The 25,508-nt window shown below is 35.7% G+C and overlaps 1 protein-coding gene across 4 annotated transcripts in view; it reads left to right on the top strand.

Annotated features, from left to right (window-relative positions):
* KIZ (kizuna centrosomal protein) overlaps positions 1-25,508 on the top strand; it is a 213,162-nt gene that overhangs the window by 127,630 nt on the left and 60,024 nt on the right. For all 4 annotated transcript variants that reach the window (XM_074287740.1, XM_074287741.1, XM_074287743.1 and 1 more), the window contains 2 exons: positions 13,188-13,322; positions 16,960-17,124. In XM_074287740.1, the coding sequence (XP_074143841.1) occupies positions 13,188-13,322; positions 16,960-17,124 (300 nt within the window). The remainder of the gene's footprint in view (positions 1-13,187; positions 13,323-16,959; positions 17,125-25,508) is intronic.

The raw sequence follows: 25,508 nt of genomic DNA, 5'->3' as shown, positions 1-25,508 counted from the left end.
ATTTTAACAAGCATTAGGACTCAGGAGGTCAGGGAGTCAGCACAAAGTTCCCAGACAGAGAGCTCTCTGGGCGCAGGAGTGTATGAGCACTAGGTACCAGGAAATCCTTGTTTCTCAAGTCTTTGGAGGACACCAGAATTCCCCTTTAAGTCACACCAGTTTCTATATACAGTGTCCTGTGGGGAAGAGAGGAGATATATGGTCTCAAACAGAATATTCCCATCTAGAGAGAACTTACTGATGGGGTGCAGGGACCCAAAACTTCCCCCAATCTATCCAGTTGGTTACTATGGGTGCTGGCAGTGAGGGAATGAGTTTTCACCTTGAGCTGGAGAGGTCAGAGTGAAAAGATTTTGTCCCACTCCAGAAATGTCGGGTACATCAAAGATGTTGGGGTACTAGGTGTGAGTTGCAGTGTCATCTCTGAAAGAATTCAGGCTTAAATGGTCTCCAAATCAAGCATAGGCATTTATTTGGGATAAGACCTGTGGGCCTCCTCCTTAAATGGGAAGAGTCACCCAGCAGAATGAGACAAGGATTTATATAGAGAAGGAAAAAAAAAACAGGAGAATTGGTCAGAGGCAGAAAATTGAATTATCTCAGATGAGATTTTGCATACAAAACAATGAATAATCTCAGAAATTTTGTTCCTATAATTAGGTTAAGATTGTTATGCCGCAGTTTTTCAGAATTGTAATATCTCAGTTTCCCTGCATTGTTCTACTTCATTTTCCCTGGTGACAACCCCTTCCCTGGCCATTAAAAGTGAGATAATTAGGGCTCTGAAGCTGTAGCCACTGTGGCATTCCAAAGAGCCATAAAACTCCAGATGGTTTATCTCAAACTCCTGGTTATTTTCTGCCTCAGACTAACTGTTTTGTGCTCAACCATCCTTTTCACTCCCAACTTATCAGAATTTATGATTTTTCCTCCTTATACCCAACCTATCAGAACTGAATTTATAATTCTTTCCGAGAACTTCCACTCAATCAGTGCTCTGTCCCCCTCCCCCACCCCCTTGCTTTTGTTTCCCTGATAGCTAGAGCCCTATAAGAGTCTCGGAATTACTTTCTCGTTGCTGGATGCTTTGAGAAAAGTCTGATCCAGCCCGCTGGCTAGTATGGCTTTGCTACAACTTCTCCACTATTAAAATACTAAAAACCTCTAATCTCTGTCTTGCCTCAGTTTTAATGGTATTACATGATATGAATGGAAAAAGGTAAAGTTAGAAGGGGGAGGAAGAGAGGAAGAGGGAGGAGGGGGGAAAAGAATCAAAGATTACATTATTATTGTTAGACTTATGACTTATCAGTTCATACAATCAGACTTAATTTACTATTCAAGTATTCTAATATCAACCTCTTTAGGAACAAATCACCTATCAAATTCTTAAAGGTCCTAATAAGCATTACTAAATTACATGAGTGCTTACTTTATTACAAGAAAACACTTATATAGAGGACCAATATGACATGATCATGTTGAAGAGTCAAGTTACAGTATGTCCGATTATGGCTAATCAGACCCATACAGGCTCAGAATTCTCTGCCACAGATTGGGCAGAGTCCATGTAATCATTAGGGATGGATTCTCTAAATTTGTGTATCTCACATGTCTTTTGATCTATTTCAATTTTGTTGTACCATAGAGCATAGCATCTTTTTTGACCCTGTGACAGTGTCTCCCATGTCATACAATTCCAAGGTTCTTAAGATGAGAGCTCTTGAGAGTGTTTTTGTATGTTTCTTCTGATCTCCATGAGTACTTGTCTTTGTGTGAGTTTTTCATAAAATAGTCTTTTAAGCAAATGTACTTTGGTTATTCAAATAAGGAGGCCAGCTCAATGGAGTTTTACTCTCTGCAGTAGAGTTTGAATGATAACCAGTTCACCTTGAGAAAGGATCTCAGTGCCTAGTACCTTATCTTGCCAAGTGATCTTCAGGATCTTCCTAAGACAATTCAACTGGAGGCTATTCTGTTTCCTGACATGGTCTCTGGTATGCTGCCCAGATTTTACAGGCATACAACAATGAGACTAGTACAAGGGACTCTGTAGACCTTCAGTTTCATAATCAATCTAATATTTCTTCTCTCCCACACTTTCTTATGCAGCCTCCCAAACACTGAAGGAAAGATGGCTATATGTGAGACAGTATTGTCCACAAAAACAGAGAATCTCAGAATAAGAAAAAGCAAAAAGTGGTTTATTAAGATCTTGCCAGAAAGGGCATCTTCAATCTGACAAAGTGTTTGTAAGCAAAGAAGTGCCAATATGAAACACAAGATTAAATAGGTCCCTGAATGCAGAAGCCCCCAAAGTCCTCACGCCTCAGCCTGATCTTTTCTCCCATTGTTTGAGGGAATCCAAGCTTACATTCTAATAGAGGAGATCCAGCCCAGAAACAAAAGAATACAAATAAATAATAATACTATAAGAGAATTCAAAACCATTGTTACCTTTTTTAAAAAGTATTTAAATGCCAGTTAAGAGATTGTGGGAAATAGGAAGTATTTGTCCCCTCTTTTAGCTCTACTTTTTTTAAATCAACTTTTAGCTAGAGCTCTATTTGTTATTATGAAGTCTCAAGTCACAATTAAAACTTCACTTAGTTAATTCCTCACCAGATTTGAACTCAGGTTTATCTGACTTGAAATCTGGTGCAAATCATTTGACCCCAATTGCCTTCCCCCCAAAAATGTCTGTGAAATACATAGTTCAAGATGTCCAATATGTAGAATCCATAACTGCTTAACTCTATGGAACAAATAGTCACCAAATGGAAGTATAAAACAAAATGGAGTTGCTCTTCCTGCCTTAATATATATAGGCTTAAGCTCCTGGGTAAATAATAGAAAGATTCATACAGTTAGTGGGACTTGAATTTAGGCTTGAAGTAAAGTAGAATTATGACAGGTGAAGGTAAGGGAACCCATACCAGTTTATAAGGGCAAGAGGAAATGGTGTATCATGTGGAATAAACAATAAGAAGAGCTCCAGTTTGGCCAGACCATAGAGTTCAATTAAGGAAGTAGACATTTAAGTACTTACTAACTTCTAGGGATATAAAGAAGAAAAAAGAAAGACAAAATCCTTATGCTCAGGAATCTAAGTACAGGTACTGTATAAAGCCCTTTACAATGGGAAGTGGGTGGTGTTATTATCCCTGTTTTACAGATAAGAAAACTGAGGAAGACAGAGGTCAAATGACTTATTTGTAGTCACACAACTAGTGTCTCAGGCCACATTTGAACCCATATCTTTCTGACTCCAAGATTGGTACTCTTATCCATTGCATCATGTAGATGTAGTAAAGTATAATAAAGTTAGAAGGGTAAGTATGGGCAGCTTACGAAGAGCTTTAAATGCCAAACAATAGAATTTATCGTATCTGATTTTAGAGGTAATAATAAACCACTGGTATTTGAGTGAAATGTTAACATGGACAGACTTATGCTTATTTGATCAATTGCATGGAGAATGATGAGTGGCAAGAAGGGTTTTACTGGAGACATTGATATTCTTGGAACCGAGCTCTGACCATGTCACTCACTTCTCTGCTCAGGAAGTTTCAATAGCTTATTGTTGCTTCAAGGGCAAAATACCCTGATTTCTGGCATAAAATGCTCTTCATGATCTGTTTCCAACCTATTTTTTGCAAACTTATCTCTAGTCAAACTGGCCTGCGCTTTGTTTCCTGAATGTTCTGTCTCTTCCCTGAAATGCTTTGATTGCTTCCGGTATACTTTTTGGAACATTTGACTCCCTTTAAAATTAAGTTCAAGTTTTTCTTCTTGAGACCTTTTCTGATCCTCTTATGTATTAGTTCTGTCCTCTATTTGTTTTTATTTTGTATTTCATTCCCTCTCCAATCCATCCTCCACAGAGTTGCCAAAGGGATATTTCTAAAGTACATCTAATGATATTTTTAGACTCAATAAACTTCATTTGTTGCTTATTGCCTTTAGGAAAGTACAAATTATTTTATTCGACATTTGAAGTTCTTCATTATCTAGTCCTATCCTATCTTTCCAGGCTGTTTTTACACATTTTTTATATTTCTCAAACTTGAGATTCTATTTTCTGATTCTAGGCTTTCTCCAAGACTGTCTTGTCCTTTCTTCCTGGAATGTATTTTCTCTTCACTCTTGCCTCTTGAAACCTCTAGTTCATTTAAAGGCTTAGTTCACATTCTATCTCTTTCAAAAAGCCTTTCTTGATTTTCCCAGTTGTTAATATAATCTTATCCAATCACTGTGAGTTTGTTTTGTATCCCCATAATAAAATGTACACTTTTGTGTTTGTGTCTCCAGTACCTAACAAAGTTCATACATATTTGGCACTTAATAAATAGTTGATTTAAGTAACTATGTGTAAATATGCATATGGAGACATTGAAGTGACTCAGTGGAAAGAGCACCAGGCCTAGTATTCAGGAAGAAGGAAGTTCAACATATTTTTTATAAAGGGTATTCCTTTTACTTTTTTGTTAGCTTATCTCATTGACCAAAATTGCCCACAGCATATTTTGGGGACGATTTGTTTTTTGTAATTTAAAAATATGTAAAATTGTAATATTAATAATCTTGAGGGAAATGTTAAATTTAGTATATACTTCCTTCCCAACATGTGACTGAGATAGGTTCTTAACTTTTCTACAGAAACTGAATAACAAAGAACCAAGTTTAAAATCTTTCTGTTGCATCTTTATAGCTTAAAAAAAAAAAAAAAAAAAAAAAAAGAAAGAAAAGAAAAAAGAAAAAAAATTGAGCCTATGTTTTGAAAGATTGCATGTGCTTATCCCGATTTGGAAACTTAGGATTTTTTGTGTTTTTATTGTTATTCTCTTGTTTCTTAAAGCAATAAAAGACGTTACTCTAGATAGGTTTGATACTAATCTTCAAATGAGGAGGCTTGACTAAGAGCTTCTTAAGCAAATCTAAATGTATGATGCTAACTGTTCAATATATTAAAGTGAGAACTAATTGGAAATCTCATCTTTGAAAAGGCAATTTCTTTGTGTGTGAAATTTGGCCATTCCTGAAAGAGCTGTAAGTGAGAGTTCAAATCACTAAATGTTTATTAAGCAAAACTCTTTCCAACCCCAAACTTGATAACTCTGAGCAATAGCTAGTATTCCAGTTTGATTGTAACAATGCAAGGAGGAAGAATATTATGAACATAGATTTGGAGAAATAGGTATACCCATAGATAATAATATCAGTTTTTTTTTTTTGAGGCATTAGAGAGCTACTGAAAATATTTGAATGAATATGTGAATGAATTACATTGTCAGACCTGTTATTTAAGCATATTCATTTGACAGCTGTGTGGAGGATATATTGGAAAGAAATGGAAAGAAAGAGATCAATTTAGGGGCTGTTGCAGCAATACAGACAAGAGATGATGAGGCTTTGAACTAGATTAGTGATGGTGGGAGAGAAGGGGAATAATATGAGATATATCATGGATGTAGAATCAATAAGACTTGGCAATTGATTTGATATTATGGGAAAGAAAAGGGTCGAGGATAATTGAAGTTTAGAACCTGCATGATTGAAATAAAGATGGTACCCTTGATGAGGTGGGAGAATTGAGGGTAAGTGTGAGGTCTTATCCCAGATAATTGTACTGCTCATTTAATGGCCTTTAATAAAATTCTAGCCACAAGCACTGGGTAAGGAATGAGGCTTTGTTCTGGTTGTGCTGGGAGGTTCACCCACTCTATCACACTGTCTCCTTGATGAAGGACTGCTATGGGTGCCTCTTGTGTAGAAACAACTGATATTTCCAAGAGTTTTTGAGTGACTCTTTCAACCACATTGGATAAAGCCAGTTCAACTTGTCTCAAAGCCTCTTGAGCTTTTTTGTAAGCTGGCTTGGTGAATTTAAAGCACTGTCTCCCCTTAAAATGTCACATAATGGTTGCAATTGACAGGTAGTCAAGCTTAGCATGGGATGCATCCATTGGATATCTCCTATCAATTTCTGGAAGACATTTAAGGTGTTTAGCTTCTCTGTTCTTAAGGAGAGTTTTTGTACTGTAAGCACCTTAGTATAGCGTGCTGTCATCTCCAGAAGCTGCCGATCGCTCTCTGGGGGGAGATCTGCTGTGTCAACTTCCCTTCCTGCAGAGAGCCGCATCAAGCCTGGTCTAAAGCAGAGACCCTCTATCTCTGGAATGCTGCCCTCTTTATCCTCCTAGAGAATGGGCGTGGGATAATGCAAGGGCTTCTGGGAAGAACCACTTCAACCAATGAGCTTGCTCCTCCTAGAATTCCTAAGGTGTAAACTCCCTTTAAAGGCCCAAACCAAAGGTCTGAGCCAGAGAACTGTCAAGTTAACCTGACTTCTCACCTTGTCACTGTCCAGACAACCTGAGTTCTCACCTGGTAATCCTAACACCTTGGGATATATATACTTCATATCCTAAATTGCTGGAACTCTGTCTTCCCAGAAATCAGCTGGAGTCAGGATCACTAAACGTGTTTATTCTTGATCTTTTACAGTCAAGGTCAGGGGCTTAGGCCTAGCAACCTCACACATCCCTTCCTCCCTCAAATGCCAGGAGAGACTCACTCAGTGTCTGCATCTCAATTCCTCTTCCTCCTCCTACTCCTCCCACACACATCACTTCCCCCTCTTTGTCCCACCAATCAAGTCAGCCCAGAATATCTGGGGAGGGTAAACCTTCAAACAAGTTAATAGGGAACTGTCCAATTGGCAATTAGTCTCACGTGCTTCATTATCCAAGTGCATTGCTCAGTTCTAGCCCTTTACATCTCCGTCTTTCTTTTGTTTTAGACCACAGGTGGTCACACCATCCCTGATTTTTCAGGGAGGTGAGAACCCCCAAAAGGTAATCACACCCCCCCATTCCCCGACTTCTCAGGAGGGGAGATGAAAGCACTAAAAAGGAGATAATCATGCCCTCCCTGACATCTCAGGAAGGGAGATGAAAAGCACCAAAGAGAAGTGGGGATTGCTAGTGGGTTTCTGGGTTGAAGGGCCTTATTAGAGACAAGTATACACAAACCCATAAGCACATAGCAGTAACTCAGAGTCTATTAGTGATGACTCTCCCCACAGTCAATACAGAGTCGATTTGGTGTAACAAACAGGAATTGTACATGCAAGTAGTGATATAACAAACAATATAAATCAACATGGTTTTGTAAAAGATTTCCAGAAGACCTAGAGAAGGAGGGTATGCAAACACCAGTCACACATACACCTTCTTCAGCAACCAAGAGATAGTCCAAAACCAATCTATTGTCCATTGCTTCACGTGTTAGGGAATCCAATGATTCCCCACAAGTTTTTGAAGTCCCACATCAGTCTTTTAATATGTTAGGGAATCCAATGATCCCTGCAGGTTTTGAAGTCCTACAACAGTCTTATCACATCTCAGAAAATCCAATGATTTCTGAGGATTTTCAAGTCCAACAGTTTTTGATGTCCATGAGTCAAACGCCATAACTGCCAGGTTCTTTCAGTGGTGGGCACAGTCAGCAACGGAACCACCCAATGTTTCTTGGGTCTTCTCCTTCCTTTCAAGGGTCTGCTCCATCTCTCTCCGATGGATAAGGCTCATTGGCACCTACCTGATTTCTTCTCCATCTGTGGAGATACAAGCAAACCCTCTTCCCCAAGCAGTTAACCTATCTGGTCCCTTCCATTCACCACTTTCTGGGTCTCTCCACATCACCTGGCGATTATCTAAAGATAGTGGAGTTGTTCGTACTGTACACTGCCCTTCTGGTGGGTTATAAAACCTGTCTGCTGGAGCCAGTGCATCTTTGTCAAAAATTAAAAAAATTAATGGTATAGAGAACTAAATTTAGAAGTTCTCTAGGGTTACCCATGGCTGGGGTAAAGAAAGGGGGTTTCTTTTGTTTTTGGAGGAGTGTCTTAATATCTCTTTTTCTTCTCTCTACTATTGCCTGCCCTTGAGGATTAAAGGGTATGCCAGTGGTATGTAAAATCTTATACTGTGCACAAAAGTATGCAAAATGTTTAGACATATATGCAGGTCCATTGTCTGTTTTTATTGCTTGTGGCACACCCATAATTGTAAATGCTTGTATAAGGAATTCAGTGACCACTCGGGCTGTCTTTTTTGCTGCTGGCATTGCAAATGTGAATCCTGAAAAGGTGTCTACCACGACATGGATAAAAGATAGACGACCAAAAGATTTATAATGGGTCACATCCATTTGCCAAATTTCATTAGGTCTCAAACCCTCCCTGGAGGAGCATGGAAAGGAAGGCTAGCTGTACAGGCTTTTACTATGCTCCTAGTTTCTTCTCTTATTATTCCAAATTGCAAACGTAAAGCTCAGGCAGCCTGATGATATTTAGAATGAGATTCTTGTGCTTCTTGAAATAAAGGAATACTGGCCAACATAGTTAGAAGGCTATCTGCCTTTGAATTACCATCAAAAATAGGACCTGGAAGTCCACTATGAGAGTGGACATGCAAAATATAAATTTTAATTGGATGCTCTTGAATTTCCTTAAAGAGCTGATATATACTGGAGGCTACAAATTTTATTTGGGCTGTGGCAATTCTTTGTACCACACCTACTGAACAGGCCGAATCAGACATTATATTTATGTCTCCCGGATAATAAACAAGAGCTAGAATGATTGTATACAATTCATTCTGCTGAGTGTACTGAAAAGGAGTTCTGATTACTCTCTTTATAGTTAAGTCACGAGAATATACCGTGCAAATATTATGTTTGGATGCATCTGTAAAGATAGTTGGTCCTTTAAGAGGAACTTTAGAAACCTTTTCTTCAAGAATCCATTGCCAATTATGTAACAGTCTGGTTATCTTTAATGGAGACCCGTGTGTAAAATTTGGAGCCATGGCTAATAAAATTTGCCACTCTGGGATGGTTTCACAGCACACATTAACTTGTGCATTAGTAGGTAAGAGATCCCCTAACAGCAATGGGATCCCTTGGCTGGTGGCAGGTTTTGCAAAAGAATTCACAAACTCCAATAAATACAGGCATGAGGTTTATGGCAAAGGATGGGTTTATTGATGCTAAGAAAACAGGATGCTAAGAAGACAGCTTTCTTAATGGGCAAATTCCTGATTAGGAATTTAGCAAAGATGGGTTTACACTGAGAAAAAATTCTCTTCATCAGTGGGCTAAGTCCAGAAAAACATTTAGCAAAGAAGGTTTGGCAAACTCTTGGTTATATTGGGTTATTCTTGGCCTGGAGCTGGGGAACAGTTTGAGTGACTATGCCCCAGGCCAAGATTTCCAATTAAATGAGATTATTTATCTTGGGAGTTGTCTGGGAAGGGTAAGTCCCTCCCAGAGGCTGGGAGGGTTTGAGATTTAGGAGTACTCTTACCCTCAAAGGGGACAGAATTTACATCAGGGACCCCCAAAAGATTAAAGAGGACACAATTTACATTACCTCATTAGAAACAGGGAAATTAAAGGAGGTTGGACAATGGTCATAAGAGGAACATGTTGTATTCTCTTGGAGGCATGTGGAATTTGTTGTGCCTACATTTAGGTGGGGATATCCTTCAGGTAGTTGGTAATTTGAAATTGGTATTCTATTGATTTAAGAAATAGATAAATAATATGTATTATATTTCAGGGGAGGAGGCAAATATATACGATGTATTAGAGGAAGAGATAGATATATAATAGGTAATATCTCCTCCAGTACATATTTTATGCATTGCAACTATATAATGTATTGAGAGGACAAAGATACATAACATGTATTATCTCCCTAATACATAAATATTACATGTATATATCATATGTATATATATATATATGAATCATGAATCATTCATGTAGTGATAGAATAATTTAAAAACAGCAGAGGAGGAAAAGTTACAAAGAAAATTATTTCACTGGAATGGGAAACTAAAAATAAAGTTTCCAGGATAGATATTCTAAGAAGTGCTCCTGTCATTGGTGCCCAAGCTTTTCCCTTCTGTAGGTTTTCCCCTTCATCTAAGATCTCCCTTATAATCTATCTTCCTTAAGGTAACCACTGCTTAGGTACCTCATATGAAATTTTGTTGCTTGGTAATTGTAATGTTCTTTTTCTCTAAATTACAATCATTTTCTTGGGGGTAGGTTTCTTGGGGAGCTTCTGGAGGCAGCCTTACTTTCAGTTCAGTTCAATAATCCCAAAATGCAGCCAGGGATTAAAGTCCAGATCCTTTATTGTGTCCTTCAAAATCCTGAATCTTTTCCTGGGGCCCGGTTAGCTGTAGTAGAGGCCTATCTCTCTTCTTGGCTCCTGAGAGCTCTGTTCTTGTCCAAATGTCTCCAAATCCAAAGGTTTGTCTTTCAGCCTCTAGCCTCTCATCCTCCTAATGTCTCCCAATCCTGGCTCTGAATCTTTTCGAGCTTCCTTGAAGTTCTCCCCTTGACTGAATCCTGACTTGTTATAAAATTATTGTATTAAAAGTTAAATCTAAATACAAAAATTCTTTCATTTTACCAAAACTTTTCTGACTGCTTTTAAAAATATTGTTTGCTCATTTTGATTTGGATACTTATAAAAGGTTTTCAATTCCCACCTGTTGAAGATAATTTTATCTCATGCGCTCTAAAATGTCCATCTTTTGTTCTTTAAGTTTTCATTTCTGACTCTACTAACAAGAACATCACTTAAAACTTTTGTAGTAAGAATATTTTGTGTACTGGCTACAATCAATTTCTTTACAAATGGATGTAATATTCTAATAAGTAACTTCAATTCATTTTCCATCTAAACCAACTGTTACTTAATGGCAGATCTTTTTATTACCATTGTTTTCCCTCACTCTTCTTGACTAGGAGATTAACTTCATCCAGCCCTTCTTGATTTAAGGATTAACTTCAAGATAGCCTTATATGATTTGAGTAGCTCTAGTTCATGGTACCTTATTGATTGCATTCTTGCCTGTTATGCTCTGAGAGAGGATCCTAGTCCATAAATTCTCTTCTTTCAAATCTTTCCTTAAAATGACAAGCTATCTTTCTAATATTTGTGGAAATGTCATTTTTTTGGTACAGTTTTTAAGAAAAATAGAAAAAACTCATTGGACATTTTTATCTGACTTTTTGGGTCTAAATAAAAATTGTGTTTTTCTGAAAAACAAAAATAGATTATTAGATTTGATACTCTACTCAGATATAAATTATTGTTACCTTTAAATTTCTTAACCCTGTTTCCAGACTTTGATAACAGTTATGTTCAATGAATATCTCAGAATATCTAGAGGAGAGGTTTCAAACTTGGCCTGGGTTTTATGGTCTCCAAAACTCTTGAGTATGACTTGAACCAGATTAAAATGTAATTGAGAAATGTTTAACAAAATGAATTGAAATTACACTATAACACATAATGTTAATTTGTGGTTTTCTAAGTGAACATGCAGATTTTAGAACTCAGTTTCTGAACTCTTTTGTGATAAAAATTATAAAATTTAAACACAAAGTAAATTAAGAATTGGATTGTGTTCATTTGTAAATTATTTGGAATTTAGAATTTATTTTCCTAACATTACAGGAATTTTTAAATTTTGTAGGTCTGGGAAACTCCCTGGCCTAGCATTTTCGTTCATCAACACTGTTCTCTTAATTCCTAAATTTACTAGATAATCCCATGGGAGTTGCCTTAGGCATTGAAAAGAAGTGAATTGCCCCACACACCTATATTCTAAGTCAGGATTTTTCTACACCTTAGAAATCATCAGTGGGAACTCTCCTTATTCTATCACTCAGAACAAATGAAAGAGAAATTGATATATACATGAAACAAAGTGTTTTAAACACATTTATATATAAGAAAAAAAATTCTCTAAGTCAGGAAATAACTATATACTTTTAACTGAACAATGGACCTTTAGGGTTGAGTTTTTAGGATATCTGGAAAGAGATGCTCCTCCCTCCTTTCCTTTCCCTTCCTAACCCCTTTTCTTAAGCACTTATTTGTTAAACATAATAACACTTGATTAATATAGTGTGCTGGTAAATATTTAACCCATCCAGAAAGTATGCATAACACACTTTTAAGTTTTATCTTCACTGTGAACATTTTCTTAAATCAAAACAATTTACAAAACAATAAACCAAGCCCTGATTTTAGCACTTGCCAATTTCTAGGATGTAAATGCTCACATTGAAAAATTAAGAATTAATTTGGTCAAACTGACTAAAATATAAATAAGACTTGATCTTTGCCCTTAGGGAGAATATAGTCAAGTATAAAAGAAGATATACACACATACATTTGTATAAATATGTATATATATATATATGTCTGTATGTGCTAGTGTGTGTGGATTTATTTAGTGGGCTTGACTATACTTAGTACAAATAGAGTATAATGTAGATGTATTTTTTTTCTGACGAGGGGAAAATCACTTTTGATAGGACATCAGAAAAAGAAGGAATGATGATATTTGAGTTGGATATGAGTTGGTTGTTAAGTTTATCTTTTTTTTTTTTACCAAGTATTCTTTCCCAAATAAGTTTTATCCTTTACAATCTTAAATATGACTAACTATAGTCATTTATCATTCTTTTTCATCTGATTAACTAAATATTGAAGAACATTTTGAAGAAACAACTTTTTTTCTAATATAAAAATATTTTTACTTGCACTTTTTTGTGGCTATTAAACATCATTTCATTTTATTGAGCTATTTCCTAAAGAAAACAAAATCTAAACCCTCAATTATTCACATCCTTGTTATTGTCATATAATTCAGAGTGTCCAAAAGACATAATATTCATAGAAATATGAGAAAGTTGTTATATTGTTAGGATAAAGGGAAGAATTTTTTCCCTATAGATCGGACACAAAATTACTTTTTACTGGGAAGTAATTTTTAATGTTGCTAAATATAGGAACAAATGTCTACATAATAACTTTTTTCCCTTAAAAAATATCCTTTTTATATAACCTCAATCTCTCTGACCTTTATGCTCTTCTAAGAATCTTCTGTTTCAACCTAAATTGAAGTTTAAACAAATGAATGTTTATGAATTTGTTTAAAATTCAAAAAAATTTTGAATAAAATGAAATTGAATGAAAATTGAAAGATGAATCTTAAATTTTCCTTAAAGACAGAAGTTGCTCAATAATATATTTAACCTTAGTTAGAAAACATGAAATATTATTATTTTACTATTTTATTATCTTTCTACAGGAATTATTTGACATTCAAGGGATTCACCTATCTGTTACAGTTTATAGAAAACAAATTAGCCCAAGAAAGCCTACAATCTGTGGAACTATATCAAAAAGTGATCATAGATCAAGAAAGAATTAACTTGCTAATAAGGTTTGTACTATTTAATTTTTAATAGAAATGAATAAAAATAAGGTTACTTGATCTATGTTTTTGATAGGGTGTGAGATTTGAGGATTGAGATATCCCCTCTGGTCCATGTGGCAAAGATTTGTGAAAAAATTAGCACACCTGAAGTTTGTGGCACCAGGGGTACTCGGAATATCTGAGAAGTAAAAGCTGGACTATTTGTGGCTCTGCAAGGAGCTAGGAGGCTTAGGCAAGGTATGCTCTCTTTTAGCAAGCACCTCAGTCCTTCAGGGCAAAGCTTCTAACCAATTAATATAAGTGTCAAAGACCAAAAGAAATTTGAAACCAATCTCCCCTAGGTATATGACCCTTCTCTGAACAGGCTTCAAGAGAGGGAGAGGTTTAAACTAGCCAGAAGGAGAAAGGGTTTGTTCCTGTGGGTTATAAAAAGGGATGTAAGAATCAGTGAGTTGGGAGATTAAAGGTGACATAGTCAGGGATGAATGAGTAGCAGCTTTAGCTGCAAACCCTGTGGGCATGTAAAATATGAAAATCATATTTGGAGTCAATATAGATATTCACTCTTATTTCCTTCCCCAGTTCCAAAGCTCTGGTTAGGGCTATGAGTTCAGCTTTCTAAGCACAAGTCCCAGGAGTCAGTAATTTAGCTTCCAGGGTGCTATTGAGCCTTCCACTAGTAAGCCACTGATGACCTTTAATTTCTAAAATGGTAAATTACAGGGTAAATTTTGAGGTGTCTTCTCTAAGGCACAAGAGCCATTCTGGAGAAAATGAGTCCATTTCCTTTGAGAAATAGACAAGGGTCTGGAATCCCCCAGGGCCTGAGTTAAGACGCTCAAAGCCTGGCCCTAACTTTCATCTACATACAGAGTGAAAAGTTTTTCTAAGTTAAATAGGACCAAGTTAGGGTAAGAAGTCAGTTTGGCCTTCAGGGTTTTAAAACCCTTGGCCTTGATCCCATTCAAGGGGAAAATTATAGGGGCCTTGAATAGAATCATAGATAGACTTGGCAGTAATACCAAAATTAGGAATCCAAATTCTACAAAAACCAGCCTTGCCCAGAAAAGTGAGTAGCTGTTTCTCTGAGGCAGGGTCAGGAAGGCCTAAAATGGTCTGTTTCTTCTTCTCAATTAGAGAGAGAGAAATGGAGGTAAGATTGTGGCCCAAATATTTGACAGACTGGCAGGTAGTGTGGGCTTATTAAAATTTAATATTAACATTTTCCCAGGAAATGGAGGGCATTGGTCTTGGACCCCTGGAAAAACTGGGTGAGGGTCCTTAGAGTAATGGTCAGGTTTTTCTGACCATTAGTCTGGCAGAGATTTGACATCAAAAGAGGCACTTCTGCTCTGTGTCTCTCCCTGAGAGTCTGCGGCTTTTCTCAGGGGGGCAGAGGTTAAAATCAGTATCCTGAGGAGGATAAAAAAGGGGTCTCACTCCTTGTAACAGAGAGATTGAGAATTGGGGGCTGTGAAGTCTCAGGATCTGGTTCAGGAGGTGAGGGGGATAGAGTTAAAGAAATATTGTCAGACATAGGTCCTGTTCTGGAAGGGATTCAGAAGCCTGCATAGAGGTGCAGAGGAGGGATCCTGTGTCCTTAGAGAAGCATGAAGGAGGGAGTTTGATTTCCCTCCATCAAAATTAAATTAAAACAGCACTGTAGGATGTTTAAGTTTTTAGTTTTGAGATTTTTTAAGCCGAATTTGTCTCTGTTTTTTAAGAGACTGCCTAAGGAAGAATCCTTAGGGATAGAGACAGAGGTAGATTGTCCCATTTTGCCACAAACCTTAGATAATCAGCAAGAGAAGACTTACTTCCCCAGCCAGAATTTCAGGGATTCCCATAGCAGGCCACCAAATGATGAGATATGAGAATTGAGGATTGAGAGAGCCCCTGACAGTGATGGAATCCCCCTTGTCCAGTGGCAGGCTTTATGAAAGAATTCCTAAATCCTAATGAATACAGGCTCAAGGTTTGTGGCAAGAATGGACTTATTTATGCTAAGAAAACATCTGTCAGAGTCCAGTTCCTGCTCTCAGCACCCTGACTCCACCCCTGCCTCAGTCTACCCCCTAAGTCTAAGCAATGTATATATATATATATATATGTCATTGAGAGCTTTCATTGTTTGCTGGATTCTTGGAGACGATAGTCTCATTCAGCCCTGGGACTAAAACATGGATCCACTTGATTCCAGTATATCTCTCCATTTAATAAACTATTAAATATTCTCTAATCTCTATCTTGCTCAGTTTCTCCAGTATTACATAGCAACTATCTTAGATACTGTGAGAGTACTAGGCCTTATTTTTTAAGTAGTTTATAATCTAGGTGAAGGCAAAATATGTATGAAATAATTAGAAGCAGCTTACAAGATAGTATGCAATTAATCACTAGATTATGTCACATGTCACACAAAAGTGTTTTAGGAATTCTGAGAAATGAAAAGATCAGTGTGGGTCGCTATAAGCAGGAAAGTTCCTTGTGGAATTATTACAAGCATTGGAGAAAACACTTATCAAATATTTGGAATATACATAGGTTATTATTAAGGGCTTTGCAAAGGCAAAGACAAAGGACTCAGTCCTCAAAGAGTTTTAGTCTAATGGAAGGAGGGAGAGAGAATACTTATATACACACAAATATAAATGTAACATATGTACAAAATAAGATAATCATTTCAAGAAAGAGATAGGGTTAATATTATTGGGGAGATCAGGAGAAACTTCATATAGGAGGGGTGACCAATGTCTTAAAGCTAGGGTTTCCTCAAGAGAGGAAGGAGTGTATTCCAGATATGGGAGACCACTTGGGCAAAGACATGGGGGCAAGAAATATACTGTGAATGGGAAATACATAGAAATTCTGTTTGTGTGAAATAAGTTATCCATTAAGAAATATGAAATAAAACTAGAAAAGTAGATGAGAACTAAATTAAATTAAGAAATTAAAAGAAAAAAATAAATGCCAATTCATTGTTTGTTAAATAAATAGAAGTGGTGATTTTTGGAAGATACATATACTTTATCTAATCATTTTTAACTCCCTTCATCCATAGCAATAGCTGTAACAATTTTAAAAAAATCTTTATGAATTATAGATATTATACTTTGATGAGAAAAAAATTAACTCTTGCTATTTCTTTAGTTCATAGATTTAGAGCTAGAAAAGACTTTAGAGATCTAGTCCAATTTCTTCATTTTACATATGAGAAAACCAAGACCCACTGAGTTGCCCAAGATCACACAAATAGTAGGTAGAATCAGCAGGATTCAAATCCATATCTTCTGTATATACAACATCCTTTTTACTCACACTGTTATTTTTATCTAGGTAAGCCAACGCTTTCATGTAATTCATTATCATGTGTATACTGAATGATATTGCCCAGGTAAGAATTGTTTATAGTTTTAGGAATCAAGGAGTTAAAAGTGGGTTTGATTACCATGTTTTTAAAGGAAGTTTTCCAACACTGCTCTGTTTTACGTCTTTGTGAAGAGATGTTGTAGTTGCTGCATTTTTATGTCTAGATTATATTACAGATATATTTCAATAAACCATGAAGAACTACCATAGTTTCTATAAGCTGTTGGTCTGTGCTTAAATAAACATTTCATGCAGCACCTGTTTTATTTTATAGCCTTTGTAATCAAACTGACATTTTGAAAGAAGAAGACCTTGAAGCATGTGGAGCAGTTGTCCTTCACCAGCTTCAGAGACTGTTACAGCACACATCCACTAAATGCCTCTTGCCTGAGGAAGCTCTTATTGACAGAGGTAGTGGTGTGGATGAAAAGCCAGTCAGGTATTATAGTAATGAAATTAATGCTATTGTGTGGTTGCCATTCTTATTCTATTTGTCAGGATACCATACAGAGTGATTCAAAATGAAAAGTGTTGCATAAGATTAATCCAAATCCTATTTTAAGTGATGTAAGCCAAGGGTTTAGATTTTTGTTTGCTATATTATATATGACTTTCTGATTGATTACATTCTCTATTATTTGATTTTTCATTTTCTCATAGTTTTGTTTGGCTTATATAGACTCATAGTAACATGTTGAATGTATAGTTTATTTCTTGAGGGGTCAGTGGATATATCTGCTTATGGCAATATAAACTGCTTATATAGATGTTAGCTACTATTATTTTTTAAATCTTAATTTATTCATGTTAGCAAAGTTATATAAAAGCTTTTTGTTTGTTTTTAAATTTTTAAGTATTCTGGCAGCCCCTGGGTAGGTCACTTCAAATACCCTATTATACAATCAGTTGACCACACCAGGATTCTGGGATTACTTTAGCTTTTAACATTTCTGAGCTTTAGGCTCTTTTCTAAACTTCCAGTCCCACTTGGGCAGTCTAAATAAATTAACTATGTAAAATAAAATTCTTTCTCTGAGAACATATTGTTGGACTAAGACTGAAGCACATCTTTTAAGCATCGTGGGTTTATTCTCCCCAGAAACTTTTGTGTATTTAGTTGTTTTGTACACTGAAATAGTTATTGAAAATCAATTTGAAAAGTAAAAATTATACAGGTTCTAATTTTGTTGAAGCCCCTAATTATCAGTCCCCAAGAACTGACTTTATTCCCCTTTATAGAGTCATCTCAAAAAAAAAAAACAAAACAATAATAGTAGTTTTGAAAGATTAGAAAAAAGGAGGAAAAAAATCAGCGTAAGTTATCACTACATTGAAAAAGTCTGAACGAACAGTAATTTTTAGTACTTTGTGAACTTCCCACCTCTGCAGAGATAGAATAGGATATTTCTTCTTTCTGAGCCATGTCTGTTCTTTATAATTTCACAACATTAATTTTTTATTTGTGTGTAATTGTTCTTTCTTTTTAAATTGTAGTCATTGTATATATTCTTTCCTTGACTCTACTTCATCCTGAATCAGTTCATGTAGACTTTAACATAATTCTTTTTTTCAACACATTCATTCATCATTTTTTAAAGCAGAGTGATGTCATTTCCCATTTGACAGACTTTTACTTCATTTCCAATTCTATACTATCACAAAAAATGCTGATATCACTCTTTTATGAGGACTTTAAAAAATCAGTGTCCTCTATGGGGTATAAGCCTAGCAATGGGATTTCTAGGTCAAAGTATATGGACTCTTTAGTCACTTTATTATATAGGCCTATAATTAGTTTCATAAAATAAATGGAGAGACATCCTAATAAGAATAAATGAAGTATTACAGGTATAAATAGAAAAAATTTCACTTAATAGTTATATGAAGTGGGCAAATCACTTCATTCTTTTAGGCTTCAGTTTTCTTTTGAAGAAAGTATACCAGGTGGCCTTTAAGAGTTTACCAGTCTAAGAGATTAAGAGATTATAAATTCACATTGATTATTAGCCCAGCAAAAATTGTTACACTGCATAACTAAGTAGAAAAGTGACTATTCACAAAACTTATTTAATTTACTATAAATGATAAAGTGATTTTAAAAAAAATTACACTTAACTTTCACCTGGATTCTTTCTTTAGTCTTGCCTCTAGCCCAATAGCAACTAATAATACTGCTTTATTTAAATGGAGTTTATATGTTATATTTATTATGTGCATATTATGCATATATATATATATGTGTGTGTGTATACACATATATACATATATATATATATATATATATATATATAAAGCAGGTCTCTCTTGGACCTTACTCAAGAGAATTTAGTAAAGATGCTCAATTTAAAATAGATATTAGAATACAAGTTCCTTGAAGGGAAAGGGTTGTTTTTTTAAAAACTTTCTTTGTAGCTCTAGCACAGTGCCTTAAATGTTTGTTGATTGGGGGGCAGAGCCAAGATGGCGGAGAAGATACACGCGAATTTCTAACCTCTCTCTTACCCTCAATACCAACTATTTAATTCAGCCTCAAAAATAGTGCTGGACTGGTAAAACCCACAAAGATTAGAAACACAACAACTTACCAGCCGAAGAGAATCTGGAATTTTGTCATAAAAGGTCTGTACTGATGGGTGGAAAAAAAAGACTGGTGCAGACAGTGATAGACTAAAGGCTAGCTTCAGGTCTGGGGAGACCTCTGGGGACTCTGGCATAGACTGATTGCTCTACTCTGCTTGCATAACAATAGATCAGCAAAGAAATCAAGCCACTTTAAAAAAAAAAATGCCAGAAACTGCCTATAGCTACCCCAAACCGGAACTGACACAGCATAGTTCACAGCATGGCTGTGCAGCCACCTTCTGCTGTACAGAGCTTTTCCTTGGGGCAGTTAAGAATCTGCAAGGCAGTGGGGCACAGCCTGGGGCAACCACTAATCTGCACAGTGGGGGGCTTGGCCTGAGGCAGTGGAACTTCCACAGCAGTGAAACTTCCCCAGCAGCAACTGTGCTTCCCTGGTCAGAGACATTTCTTGTCTGTGTGCCAGGGCTATTCACTGCTCAGCTGCTAATATCCACAGCCCCACGGGGGCTTTGGCCTGGGGTTGTAACACTTTCACTGTTCAGTCTCTAGCCTCAGGGTAGTCACTAGACCACACAGCGGGGGTTCTTCACTGGGCACTCCCACAGCCCAGAAGTGCTAACCAGCTCTGAATCACTTCCGGTGTGGGGAGGAACTCTCTCACAGAGCACCCTCTTAACCTTTGCAGCCCATTCACAAGACAGCTGCTGTCCAAACTATCTCTGTTCTACAGAGGAAGCTGGAAACCTCCTAACTTTGAAGGCAGACCCTATAGGTTTTTTAAAAAATGAGTAAAAAAAATGAAGAGAATGATTGACAACTTCTATGCAGAAAAAGAGTGGATTTCCAACCTTGAGGAGGCTAACAGCAGACAGTCTCCAGATAATACCCTGAAGGGGAATGTTACCTGGCCCCCATCACATAACCCTCTCCTAGAAGAGACTACTAAAGGTCTCAAAAGAGAGTTAGAAGAAAAATGGGCAAAGGAAAGAGAAGCTATATTAGAGAGTAACAACGTCCTGAAATTTGAATTGGAAAAGATAAAGAATTCACAGGAAGTGCAAGCAAACGAAATTTGTGAATTGGAAAAGGTTAAAAAATCACAGGAAAGTTGGATCTGTGAATTGGAAAAGATAAAGAATTCCCAAGAAAGTAGGATTTGTAAATTGAAAACAGAAAATAACTCACTAATTTTAAAAAAAAAAATTTAGTGAAATGGAAAAAAATTCCATAGAGCAAAATAACTCATTTAAAAACTCAATTGGACATGTACAAAAAGAAGTAAAAAAAAGTGAATGAAGAAAATAACTAATTAAAAATCAGGACTGAACAAATAGAAATGAATGAGTCATTGAGACGCCAAGAATCAGTCAAGCAAAACCAAAAAAATGAAAAGCTGGAGAATAACGTCAAATATTTACTGGGAAAATAGATAGACCTGGAAAATAGATCTAGGACAGATAATCTGAGGATTATTGAACTTCCCAAAAATTATAATGAAAAAAAGAGCCTAGATTCTATTTTACAGGAAATCATCAAAGAGAACTGTTCAGAGGTAATAGAACCAGAAGGTAAAATAGGCATTGAAAGAATTCATTGAATACCTTCTGAAAAAGACCCTAAAAAAAAAAACAAAACTCTATGGAATATTGTGGCCCAACTTCAGAACTATCAGACTAAGGAAAAAACAATCAAGGTGCCACAATAAGATTTGGCTGCATCCACATTAAAGGATCGAAGGGCCTGGAATCTGATATTCTGAAAGGCAAAAGAACTTGGAATGCAGCCAAGAATAAACTACCCAGGTAGGTGTAGCATTTTCTTCCATGGAAGAAGATGGACATTTAATGAAACAGATGAATTCCATTTGTTTCTAAGAAAAAAGAATCATATCTAAACAAAAAATTTGATCTCCAACCACAAGACTCAAGAGAAGCAGAAAAAGGTAAAAGGAACTCTTGAGAAAACTGTATTTCTGTTGTGGATATACAGAAAATCCACATGTATAATTTGATTTTACTGATATAACATAAAAAAGGGAAGTAGAAATGGAAAGGGAATAGTGTCAGAAAACAGGAAAAGGGGAGATAAAAAAAGGGAAACTACATCTCAGGAAGAGGCAAAGAAAATTTATCATATCTGAGGGAATATAGAGAGGAACATTGTGTGAATCTTACTCTCATCAGAGTTGGCTCAAAGAGTAAATAATTGACATATTTGTTTTTCAGAGAATTCTCTCTCATCTCATTAAAAGGGGGAAGAGGAAAAGGGAAAAGGAAAAGAGTAATAAGGGAAGGGTACAAGAAAAGGGAAGGGATTTAAAAGGAGGGGGGAGGGATACTAAAAAGAGAGGACTGTGTGACACAAGTGGGGCCCATAAGTTTAATACAAGGGGAAAAAAAAGCATAATCTGGGGATAATATGATGGCAAGAAATACAGAATTAGTAATTTTAACTGTAAATGTGAATGGAATAAACTCTCCCATCAAGCGGAGGTGGATAACAGATTTGATCAAAAGTCAGAACTCTACAATATGTTGCTTACAGGAAACACATTTACAGCAGGGTGATATTTATAGAGTAAAGGTAAAAGGCTGGAGCAGAATCTATTATGCTTCAAGTGAAGTAAAAAAAGCAGGGGGCAAGCAAAAAACAAACATTGATCTAATTAAAAGAGATAAGGAAGGAAACTATATCTTGCTAAAGGGTAGCATAGACAATGAAGCCATATCAATACTAAACATATATGTACCAAGTGGTATAGCATCTAACTTCCTAAAGGAGAAGTTAAGAGAGTTGCCAGAAGAAATAGACAGCAAAACTATAATAGTAGGAGATCTCAACCTTGCACTCTCAGAATTAGATAAATCAAACCACAAAACAAATAAGAAAGAAGTTAAAGAGGTAAATAGAATATTAGAAAAATTAGATATGATAGCTCTTTGGAGAAAACTGAATGGTAATAGAAAGGAGTATACTTTCTTCTCAGCAGTTCATGGAACCTGTACAAAAATTGACCATATATTAGGACATAAAGATCTCAAAATTAAATGCAGGAAAGCAGAAGTAGTAAATGCTTTCTTTTCAGATCACAATGCAATAAAAACTACATTGAACAAGAAGTTAGAGGTAAATAGACCAAAAAGTAATTGGAAATTAAATAATCTCATCTTAAAGAATGATTGGGTGAAACAGCAAATTATAGAAACAATAATTTCACCCAAGATAATGACAATGATGAGACATCATACCAAAATTTGTGGGATGCAGCTAAAGCGGTAATAAGGGGAAATTTTATATCTTTAGAGGCTTACTTGAATAAAATAGAGAAAGAGAAGATCAATGAATTGGGCTTGCAACTTAAAAAGCTAGAAAAAGACCAAATTAAAAACCCCAACCAAATACTATACTTGAAATTCTAAAATTAAAAGGAGAAATTAATAATATTGAAAGCAAAAAAAAAACACTATTGAATTAATAAATTAAGAGTTGGTTTTATGAAAAAAAGCAGTAAAATAGATAAACCTTTGGTAAATCTGATCAGAAAAAAAGAAAGAGGAAAATCAAATTGTTAGTCTTAAAAATGAAAAGGGGGAACTTCCCACCAATGAAGAGGAAATTAGAGCAATAATAAGGAGTTACTTTGTCCAACTTTATGCCAATAAATTTGATAACTTAAGTGAAATGGATGACTATCTCCAAAAATATAGGCTTCCCAGATTAACAGAGGAGGAAGTAAATTGCTTAAATAGTCCCATTTCAGAAAAAGAAATAGAACAAACTATTAATCAATTCCCTAAGAAAAAATCCCCAAGACCAGATGGATTTACATGTGAATTATACCAAACATTTAAAGAACAATTAGCCCCAATGTTATATAAACTATTTGAAAAAATAGGGAATGAAGGAGTCCTACCAAACTCCTTTTATGACACTCATGGTACTGATACCTAAACCAGGTAGGTTGAAAACTGAGAAAGAAAACTATAGACCAATCTCCTTAATGAATATTGATGCTAAAATCTTAAATAAGATATTAGCAAAAAGACTACAGGAAATCATCCCCAGGATAATACACTATGATCAAGTAGGATTTATACCAGGGATGCAGGGCTGATTTAATATTAGGAAAACTATTAGTATAATTGACCATATTAATAATCAAATTAACAAAAACCATTTGATCATCTTAATAGATGCAGAAAAAGCATTTGATAAAATCCAACATCCATTCCTACTAAAAACACTTGAGAGTATAGGAATAAATGGACTGTTCCTTAAAATGGTCAGGAGCATATATTTAAAACCATCAGTAAGCATCATATGTAATGGGGATAAACTGGAACCTTTCCCAGTAAGATCAGGGGTGAAACAAGGTTACCCAGTATCACCATTACTATTCAATATTGTATTAGAAATACTAGCCTTGGCAATAAGAGTCAAGAAAGAGATTAAAGGAATTAGAGTAGGTAAGGAGGAAATCAATCTATCACTCTTTGCAGATAATATGATGGTATACTTAGAGAACCCTAGAAATTCTAATAAAAAGTTATTAGAAATAATTCACAACTTTAGCAAAATTGCTGGATACAAAATAAATCCACATAATCCTCAGCATTTTTATACATCACCAACAAAATCCAACAGCAAAAGATACAAAGAGAAATTCCATTCAAAACAACTCTCAAGAGTATAAAATATTTGGGAATCCATCTCCCAAAGAAAAGTCAGGAATTATATGAGCAAAATTACAAAACACTTGCCACAAAAATAAAATCAGATTTAAATAAATGGAAAGACATTAAGTGCTCTTGGATCAGCCGAGCAAATATAATAAAGATGACAGTACTCCTTAATCTATTTATTTAGTGCTATACCAATCAGACTCCCAAGAAATGATTTTAATGACCTAGAAAAAATAACAACAAAATTCATATGGAAGAACAAAAGGTTGAGAATTTCAAGGGAAGTAATGAAAAAAAAAAAAAATCAAATGAAGGTGGCCTAGCTGTACCTGGTCTAAAACTATATTATCTAAAACTATATTCTAAAGCAGCAGTTACCAAAACCATTTGGTATTGGCTAAGAAATAGACTAGTTGATCAGTAGAATAGGTTATGTTCACAGGGCAAGATAGTAAATAAATATATCAATCTAGTGTTTGATAAACCCAAAGATCCCACCTTTTGAGATAAGAATTCATTATTTGACAAAAACTGTTGGGACAACTGGAAATTAGTTTGGCAGAAATTAGATATGGATCCACACTTAACACCATATACCAAGATAAGATAAAAAAGATTTAGGCATAAAAAATGAGATCATAAAAAGATTAGAGGAACAGGATAGTTTATCTCTTAGAGTTGTGGAAGAGGAAGGAATTTGCGACTAAAGGAGAACTGGAGATCATTATTGATCACAAAATAGAAAATTTTGATTACATCAAATTAAAAGGCTTTTGTACAAACAAAACTAATGCAAACAAGATTGGAAGGGAAGTATCAAATTGGGAAAATATTTTTACAGTTAAAGGTTCTGATAAAGGCCTCATTTCCAAAATATATAGAGGACTGACTCTAATTTATAAGAAATCAAACTATTTTCCAATTGATAAATGGGCAAAGGATATGAACAGACAATTTTCAGATGATGAAATTGAAAATATATCCACTCATATGAAAGAGTGTTCCAAATCACTATTGATCAGAGAAATGCAAATTGAGACGACTCTGAGATACCACTACACACCTGTCAGATTGACTAAGATGACAGGAAAAAATAATGATGAATGTTGGAGGGGCTGTGGGAAAACTGGGACACTGATGCATTGTTAGTGGAGTTGTGAATGAATCCAACCATTCTGGAGAGCAATTTGGAACTATGCTCAAAAAGTTATCAAACTGTGCATACCCTTTGAGCCAGCAGTGCTACTACTGTGCTTATATCCCAAAGAAATACTAAAGAAGGGAAGGGGACCTGTATGTGTTAAAATGTTTGTGGCAGCCCTTTTTGTAGTGGCTAGAAACTGGAAAATGAATGGATGTCCATCAGTTGGAGAATGGTTGGGTAAATTATGGTATATGAATGTTATGGAATATTGTTCTGTAAGGAATGACCTGCAGGATGAATACAGAGAGGCTTGGAGAGACTTGCATGAATTGATCTGAGTGAAATGAGCAGAACCAGGAGATCATTATACACTTCAACAACAATACTGTGTGAAGATGTATTAATTGAAGTGGA

The sequence above is a fragment of the Sminthopsis crassicaudata genome, chromosome 2, assembly GCF_048593235.1.
Source record: "Sminthopsis crassicaudata isolate SCR6 chromosome 2, ASM4859323v1, whole genome shotgun sequence".
NCBI lineage: Eukaryota > Metazoa > Chordata > Mammalia > Dasyuromorphia > Dasyuridae > Sminthopsis > Sminthopsis crassicaudata.
Note: the sequence above shows the minus strand (reverse complement) of the source record. Positions and strands in the feature narration are given on the sequence as shown.